This window comes from Silene latifolia, chromosome X, assembly GCF_048544455.1.
Source record: "Silene latifolia isolate original U9 population chromosome X, ASM4854445v1, whole genome shotgun sequence".
Taxonomy (NCBI): Eukaryota; Viridiplantae; Streptophyta; class Magnoliopsida; order Caryophyllales; family Caryophyllaceae; genus Silene; species Silene latifolia.
In genome coordinates, this window is record NC_133537.1 from 239,391,515 (window position 1) to 239,401,045 (window position 9,531).

The 9,531-nt window shown below is 40.8% G+C and overlaps 1 protein-coding gene across 1 annotated transcript; it reads left to right on the top strand.

The window, feature by feature from the left end:
* Positions 1-297: 297 nt before the first annotated feature.
* Positions 298-1,561, top strand: LOC141619737 (uncharacterized). Its single transcript, XM_074436756.1, has 2 exons — positions 298-699; positions 782-1,561. The coding sequence occupies exons 1-2, from the start codon at positions 298-300 to the stop codon at positions 1,559-1,561; spliced, it is 1,182 nt and encodes a 393-aa protein (XP_074292857.1).
* The last annotated feature ends 7,970 nt before the right edge of the window (positions 1,562-9,531 follow it).

The window sequence follows — 9,531 nt, forward strand, 5'->3', positions numbered from 1 at the left end:
GAAGCTTTATGCTAGTTGCCCTTACCATGGTTACTCTGATCAGGATCTCATTATGTATTTTGTGGTGGACTGAACCAAGATGACCGTCGCATGATTCACTCTGCTTGTGGAGGAAATATAGCCAACAAAAATCCAGATGAGGCTTAGGAGGTTATTTTAGAGCTAGCTGAGACCTCTAGACAGTTTGAGAGGAAACCATCACGAAGAGGAGTAAATGCTATGGGTCTTAGTCCTGGCTTATAGGAAAAGGTTGATAATATTGTTTCCACTCTCTGTGACATGTTATATGGGAGGCATATGGCTACTGTTTGTGGCATATATGCTACTGAGGGTCATCATAATGATTTGTGTCCTTACTTGCAAGAAAGTGGCCAAGAAGAAGTGAATGGTGTTTGGGAGAGTACTACAAATAACAGGAAATGGGATCCATATTCCAAGACCTATAATGAAGGATGGAAGGCTCACCCTAACTTTTGTTGGGGAAATTCTCAAGCCGGTCCATCATCTGGCCCTTCTAGAGGTCAGTTTCTCCAAAGACCACAAGGACAACAATTTAATCAACAAGTGCCTCAACAAGCAGCTGATCAAGCACCACCGAGCTCATCAGTGTCCACGGAGGATATGATTCGGGCTCTTACTCTCAGTGTTACTCAAGATAGAGCAGATAATAAGCAAAATTTTAATAATCTTGAAAATCAGGTTAGTCACCAAGCTCGTAATTAATCGGTTGGAGGCTAGAGATTCTAATGCACTACCATCTCAAACGGTGGTGAATCCAAAGAATGTGAGTGCAGTCTCTTTGAGAAATGGGAGACAACTAGTGGAGGCTGAGAAAGTGAAAAGAAAAGTTAAGGAACCAGTGATTCATGAAATAGAGGAAGAGATAGTGATCAAGGAAGGTGAAGAAGCTTCTATTGTTAAGAAGAAAGAGCAGATTCCCTCTTCTATACCGGTGGTGGAACCGGAGGTACCCTTTCCTGATGCACTTAAGAGGACTCACCACTTTGAGAACGACAAGGACATTTATGAGGTATTTCAAAAGTGTGAGGTAAACATTCCTCTTCTTAATCTTTTGAAAAGTATTCCTAAATATGCAAAATTCTTAAAGGAGTTGTGTACTATTAAAAGGAATAACAAGCTGAAAGGGGTGAAGAAAGTGAAGGTTAGTGAACATGTGTCCGCTATGTTTCAAAGAAAATTACCCACTAAGTGTAGTGATCCGGGCATGTTCACTATCCCTTGCACCATTGGAAACACCAAGATTCAAAAGGCCATGCTAGATTTAGGAGCTTCTATTAATGTGATGCCTTACTCCTTATATGAATCTATGAAACTTGGTCCTCTACATGCTACTAGTGTTGTTATCCAGTTAGCTGATAGACCGAATGTCTACCCGAAAGGGATTGTTGAGGATGTGCTTGTTTTGGTTGATAATCTTATCTTTCCTGCTGATTTTTATGTGCTAGACATGGAACATGATAAACATGCGGCTCCTATTATGGTAGGTAGGCCATTCTTGAAAACTGCTAGCACTAAGATTGATGTATCTAGTGGGTCATGACTATGGAGTCTAGTGGTCAAGTGGTGCAGTTTAACATCTATGATGCTATGAAATATCCTGATGATTACCACTCTTTGAATTTTGACATTATTGACCCTTTAGCCCAAGATTTCTTTGGTTTTAATGGTGATGATGAGTTGCAGGTAGCTTTGGAAAATAGTGTGGATGGTCAAGAGGTAGAATATGTTTTTTCTGCTAACTTGAAGGAGGTTGTGGCCGACTTACATAAGTTGGAGGAGCTTCCTTTGGATTTTAATACTAAATTGCCATTACCTGTTCCTTCGGAGAAATTATTGCCATCTGTTTTGCAGGCACCTGTGGTAGAACTTAAGGCTCTACCGGAGCATTTGAAGTATATCTTCCTTGGTGAGGGAGAAACACTTCTTGTTATCATCTCTAGTAAGCTCACTGAGGAACAAGAAGCAAGGTTGAAAGATGTACTTGTGGAGAACAAATTAGCTATTGGTTGGACTATTGCCGACACAAAGGGCATTAGTCCAAGTACTTGTATGCACCGGATTTTGCTAGAAGATGATGCTAAACCGGTAAGGCAACCACAACGTCGATTGAATCCTCCTATGATGGAGGTAGTGAATAAAGAAATTCTCAAATTGCTTCAAGTAGGTATGATTTATCCTATTTCTGATAGTAAATGGGTGAGTCCTACCCAAGTAGTCCCTAAAAAGTCTGGGGTGACCGTAGTTGAGAACAAAGATGGTGAGCTTGTACCCACTAGGATCCAAAACGGGTGGAGAGTTTGTATAGATTATCGTAGGTTGAATGCGGTAACTAGAAAAGACCACTTTCCTCTTCCCTTTATTGATTAAATGCTTGAAAGACTAGCGGGTAAGGCGTATTATTGCTTTCTAGATGGGTATTCGGGGTATTTTCAAGTAGCTATTGCCCCTGAGGATCAAGAGAAAACCACATTTACTTGTCCTTTTGGTACCTTTGCGTATCGACGTATGCCTTTTGGACTTTTTAATGCACCTACTACCTTTCAGCGATGTATGGTTAGCATATTTTCTGAGTATGTTGAATGCTTCATTGAGGTATTTATGGATGATTTTACGGTGCATGGTGATTCTTTTGATACTTGTTTACATCATTTATCTCTTGTTCTTAAGCGCTGTATTGATATTAACCTTGTTTTGAATTCTGAGAAGTGTCACTTTATGGTGGAACAAGGTATAGTACTTGGACATGTTGTGTCTTCGAGAGGTATTGAGGTAGATAAAGCTAAGATTGATACTATTTCGTCTCTACCTTACCCTACTAATGTTCGCGAAGTTCGATCTTTTCTTGGTCATGCGGGTTTTTACTGCAGGTTTATCAAGGATTTCTCTAAGATCGCTTCACCCTTATGCAAGCTGTTGCAAAAGGAGACATATTTCATCTTTGACAAGGCTTGTAAGGAGGCTTTTGATGAGTTGAAAGGTGGGCTTACTTCCGCTCCAATTATTCAGGCACCGGATTGGTCTCTTTCTTTGAGATCATGTGTGACGCGAGTGATTATGCTTTGGGGGCGGTGTTGGGTCTGAAGAATGGGAGGGCTTCTCATCTTATTCATTATACATCCATGAACCTAAATGAAGCACAACGAAAATACACCCACAACCGAGAAGGAGCTTCTAGCAATTGTTTTTTCTTTGGAAAAATTCCGGTCCTATTTACTTGGTACGAAAGTGGTGGTGTTTTCAGATCATGCAGCATTGCGCCACTTAATGGCGAAGAAAGAATCTAAGCCGAGATTGATAAGATGGATTCTATTGCTTAGTGAATTTGATTTGGAGGTGAAAGACAAGAAGGGAGCAGAAAATGTTGTAGCGGACCATTTGAGCAGGTTAGTGGATGTTGATGCAAATCCACATGAGAAAAATCCGGTGAAAGGATTATTTCCTGATGAGAGCTTGTTCGCTATTCGATCCGTAGAGCCATGGTATGCCAATCTTGTGAATTTTCTTTGCTCTTCTAAATTTCCACAAGGCTTTTCCAAATCTCAAAAAGACAAGCTTCGTAAGTGATGCGAAGTATTATGTGTGGGATGAGCCTTATTTGTGGAAGCATTGTTCCGACCAAATCATAAGGAGGTGTATACCGGAGAATGAGATAGGCTCTATCCTTACATTTTGCCACTCATATGCTTGTGGTGGCCACTTTGGTGCAAGAAGAACTGCGAGAAAAGTGCTAGAGTGTGGGTTTTATTGGCCTTCTTTGTTTAGAGATGCTCATGGATTTTGTCAAACTTGTGACAATTGCCAAAGAGTAGGCAATATTTCCCGAAAGAATGAGATGCCTCAAAGTTACATGCTTAACTGTGAGATTTTTGATATTTGGGGGATCGATTTTATGGGTCCTTTTCCAAGTTCATATGTAAATCTTTACATATTGTTGGCGGTAGATTATGTGTCTAAGTGGGTGGAGGCTATTCCCACTAAGACCGATGACTCCAAGGTGGTGGCGGATTTTATCAAGGCTAACATATTTGCTTGATTTGAAATTCCAAAGGCCTTGATAAGTGACCGTGGAACTCATTTTGTCAACAAGACAATTAGTGCTTTGCTCAAAAAGTATTGTGTTACTCATAAAATTTCCACGACATATCATCCACAGACTAATGGACAAGTTGAAGTGTCCAATAGAGAAGTCAAGTCTATCCTTGAGAAGACGGTGAATCCTAATCGGAAGGATTGGAGCTTGAGATTAGATGATGCATTATGGGCATATCGAACGGCCTATAAACCCCAATTGGTATGTCACCTTATCGACTTGTGTTTGGGAAAGCGTGTCATTTACCTGTAGAATTGGAGCATAAAGCATATTGGGCAATAAAAAGCTTTAATATGAGCTTGGATGACGCGGGGTTGCATCGGAAGTTGCAATTGCAAGAGTTGGAAGAGCTCCGACTTGAATCATATGAGAATGCAACTACTTACAAAGAAAGAACGAAAGCTTGGCATGACAAGATGATATTGAGACGGGACTTTAAAGTTGGTCAAAAAGTCCTTTTATTCCAATCCCGCTTTCGTCTATTTCCAGGTAAGTTGAAATCCCGTTGGATCGGTCCACTTATAATTACTAGTGTTTGTCTTCATACTGCAGTTGAGGTACGAGATCCGATGACGGATAAAGTGCTAAAAGTAAATGGGCAAAGACTAAAGCCCTATCATGATGGTGTCGAGATTGAGGTGGTAGAGTCACTGGATCTCTACAACCCCATTTATGAAGATTAATTTCACCACTAAGTCGAGCAAACGACTATAAACAAAAGCGCTAACGGGAGGCAACCCGGGGTTTTGTATCCCTTTTCTTTGTAATATTTCTTTAATTTTTATAATTAGTTAATTTATTTCATTTAATTAGTAATTAGAAATTTTATTATGTTTCTTTTTATTACTTGTTTTAATTTATTTTATTTTGACGGTATGTTATATGTACTAGGAACGAAGAACGATATTTCAAGACGGAGGAAAAGAGTCTCAATTTGCGTGTCATAGTGGTGCACTTAGGGCGCATTATTTGCACGCACATACCACATCAATTACGCTTAAAAGGCAGCAGCGAGCAGAATGGCGCGCGTTCGAGGCTCACCAGGCGCGCGTCCGAGGCTCGACCAATGTTCGACACTCATTCACGCGAATGACGCGCTAATCCTAATCAGGTATTCTCCTTCTTCGACTCTTTTCTTTTATTTTCCTCACATTTCCTAAAAAAAAGACCTTCTTTCCAAAACTTAAACCCTCTCTTAATCCCAAAATCTCTGCCGCTAAATTTACCAACAACTGCTAATAAATCGTTCTTCATCATTATTTTCGATTTTCGTCAGAAATCTCGCTGCAATTCGTCCCAAGTTGCTGTAATATTGTTCGAAAAATTGGGTTTTTCCAACCCTAATTTCTGAAAAAAAATTGGGGATTATAGTTGCAATTCCCATATCGTGTTCATTCACTATGATTTCCAACAACAAAATCATCCCTTTAATGCTGAAATTTGTCCTATTGTTACTGAATTTGGTCCGAAAATTTGGGGGTTTTCTAACCCTAATTCTGGAATTGTAACAAACCCAACAAATTCTTCCCCAATTCGTGTAAGTTCGATCCATTATTGCTGAAATTTCGTCCCTGTACTGACGATTTTGGGGCGGAAATCTGGGTTTCACAAACCCTAATTTTTGAAATCGAAAATTGATGCTTCAATTGACGATTTTGGGGCGCTGAGTTGGGTCTTGTGCGTCGATTTCAAGCTACTTAATCGCCTTCCCAACGACTTTGATTGGTCTGTAAGTACTCATAATTTCGTGCTCTACCTCATTGCATAACTTCTGGTTTCATTGTTTAAGTCGAGCCCTTGTGAGTCCTCCTGCTTAATTTTGATTTATCTGCTGAGAACTGTTGTTGAACTGTCGTCAGGTTTAGGTGTCGGGTTTTGTCGCGAGTAAGGTAGTGGCTGTCGTGAGTTGTTGTTGGAGTTGCTGAGTATAATTTTTGGGTTGCTGTGTTGTTGATAGACTGTGAATTTTTGGAATTACAAGGGAGTTTTGTCGTGAGTGTTGTTGGATTGAGTTGTTGTGAATTTGTTACAGCGTTGTTGTTGTTGTATTGAGGGAGGGCTGGAGTTAGAGTTTTGAGTGAGTTGCTGGAGTTGCTGTGACTAGATTTTGGTGAAATAGGTTGAGTTGTGAATTGTAGGAGTGTGTTGCTGAGTTGTTGTTGAAGTTGTTATTGCAGTATTGTTGTTTTTGTTGTAGGTTGCTGACAGTGTCATAAAATGACCACAAAACGAAGAAATCCACCTTGAAAAGCTACAAAAACTACCTCAAAAGCCGCGGCTAGTACCTCATGTGCTAGTGCCGCTGTAGATTATATGGGATGTACTTTGACTGAGGCTCAAAAGAAATACTGGAGAGCCCTAATCCTTCCGAAAAGAACCATTCGCGTAACCAAATTTCTTGACAGAGAGGCATTGAGTCAGTTGGGAGTCCTTGAGGCAGTGGAGGTATTGTTAGAACGGGCTGGGTTGAGTGAGTTTTTGAATAGGAAGGCTGACACGTATAGGAGATTAACGCTGGAGTTCTTATCCACCGTTGAGCAGGTGCCTGAGAGTGACCCCCCTAGCATTAAATTTCAATTATTGAACAAAGAAACCGTCTTGTCCTACCCTACTTTGAGGGAAATATTTGGTGTAGCCCCAAGAGCTGATACGGAGAGTTGGGCTGGTTGTTCTTGGGCAGCTACGAATGAGTTTTGATATGCACTTACTCATCAGTGTAATGATGGTCACACTCAGAAAAGTTCTAGGATACCTCACCCGACATTCCGCTTTATTCACCGTGTCCTTGTCATGACATTCTTGTGCCAAGGAGAACCTACTAATATCAACCGGAGTGAGATTAACATGTTGTGGGGTATGGGGCCGGAAGGAATAGGTCGGCCAGATTGGGTGAGTGAATTTGTTCAAATGTGTGTTTATATTCGGAGTGTCAAAACTGGTAAGATTCCTATGGGAGGCATGGTGACTTTGCTTGCTACGTATTTGGGGTATGAGTTAGACCCACGAGATCTCGTCCGCGGGATCTCTTCTTTGACCATTGAGTCCATGTGCTGCCATATGAAGATGTTGGGTCGCATTGATTGTGAGGAGTTAGCCTATGCTTTGCTGTTAGGAACTGTTAAGAAGGAAGCTTACTTGAGACTACCTCGTCTGGAGGGAATGCTGATTCCAGTGGGACCGCGTCACAGCGATCTATTCATTCCCATGGACCCTCCGGAGCTGCTTGTTCTAGTCACCTAAAAAAGGAAGAGTACTACTAGAGTTGCTAGTACGGATTTAGTGATGGCGGAGGCTGATGGTTCGGAGGAACCTGAGCAAAATTACGAAGAGGAGGCTCATGATGGTGAAGGTAGTTGTGGTAGGGAGGCGTTTGGTGATGCTGCTTGGAGAGACCATGTAGAGCTTGAGTTAGAGGAATTGCGGGATGAGATTGAGAGTGTTCATGATGCGACCAGGGAGTGTTTGGCACTTCATCGTGCCATGAGTGACATGTTCACACCTATGTACCCGAGTTCTTACATACCCCCTGAGGCTACCTTGTATGAGGAGATGGCTAAGAGACGTCTTGATAGAGGGGCTCGTGCAAGAGCCCGGCAGACCCGTCGCTTCGGGTCTCCTTTTTCATAGCTAGTGGTATGCCCCTTCCCTTTTCTTTTGTGTTCCCGTCCAACATTGGGGACAATGTTGAGTTCAAGCATGGGGAGGGGTATATTCACTATTGTACATATTTTAGTTTGTCACTTGTAATTTAATTTGCTTTATTTTAATTAAAAAAAACAAAAAAAAATTGAAAAAAAATGAAAAAGACAAAAAGAGAAATACCCGGCTAGGTGAAAACCCGCAAGGGTGCCTAGGAAAAAATGGGAAAAGTGGTCGAGGACGGAGTAAAAACCCGCAAGGGCGCTCCGGGTAAAATGAAGAATTGAGATGCATGCCACGAGAGTAGTGTGAGGAAAATAGCTAGAGTGAAATCCCGCAAGGGCGAGCGCTCTAGGCAAAATGAGAGATTTAGGGAAAAAAATCCATTTCACACTAATTTTTGTGTCTTGTTTTTGGTGTGGTGTCATAAGAAGGGTGCTAAAGAAGGTCGGTTGGGTAGGACTAGTGGCTAAGGTGAGAAGAATCGCTGTGCTTTGTTGTTGTTGTTGTTTGCACTTTCTTTATGCGGTTGTTGGTTTTGTGCTAGTGAGTGGAGTAGAGGTGTCTAGGATTATACACATGGCTAGTTGGTTTTTGTTGTGAGCCATGTGAATTTTTTGTTAGGATGGAGCGATAAGGGGCGTAGCATTGTTTTCTATTGATGTATTGTGGTGACTACGGTCACTAATTATTGTTACTTTGCTCTTTTGTATTTTGAGGATGTGGGTGTGTTACTCTTTGCTAGGCGGTGGAAATGATTACACTTTTGAGGGTGTTTTGGAGGGCGTGAGAGGGAATTGAGCATTCTTGTTGTCGGTCATTTTTCTACCATGTGCTGGGTTTGAGCTGGTGTTGTTATACTTTTTCATTGTGTCCTTTGGTTTTACATCGAGGACGAGTAAAAGTTCAAGCATGGGGAATTTGATACGACTCATTTAGTCGTAGTTATTTGGAGCGAATTAGTATGGTTTTGACGGTTTGAAGTAGTGTTATAGAGTTTAATTGCAGGTTATTTGTTAGTGAGCTTTGGTTAGCTATTGGGCCGGTTTTACAAGTTTAAAACGGAGTCCAAGTTTGAGGAAAGATGGGCCCGGATACCTATGGAGATATCTGAGACGTGTGCGCTTAAGGTGCGCTAATTGAGCGCGCATAAATCAAAAGAAAAGGGATGTGGCATTAGGTATTGCGTGACCTGTGTTCAACCTGCATTCGGCATATGCATGACCGAGGTGCGACCTATGCGCGACCAAGGCGCGCGCCTGCTTGTGTCCGCGTCCAGCTTTGCGCAACATTAAAGACTCGTGTTTTGTTTCCTTATTTGACTCGGTTTGTTCCGATGAATTTTATTATTATTATTATTTTTAGTATTTTATTTCCTACTTTAATTATTTACCTATTTTACTATATAATTGGTGAGGCATCTTTAGTAGAAGACTTACACAACTTTGAGAAAGAAAACCCTATTATTATTATTATTAGCAGACGATGTGTAACTAATCTTTCTTCTTGGATTCAAGCAATTGAAGCGCTCATAATACGATTGTGAGATAGAATGTTTTAATTTCTTGTCTTGATTATTGTGAATTGCTTAGTTATTAATTTTATGAATGTTGATTGATTATTGCTAGGTGTACAACTAGTGATTGATTTCGTCATTTTATTGTTAGTATTGTTAATTGAATAGGATTTATTGATTAACTCTACGCTAGTAATAGCTAGGAATTAATATTGAACGGGATACGTTGATATTAGTACTTAGAAGCAATTCACATAAATATCTA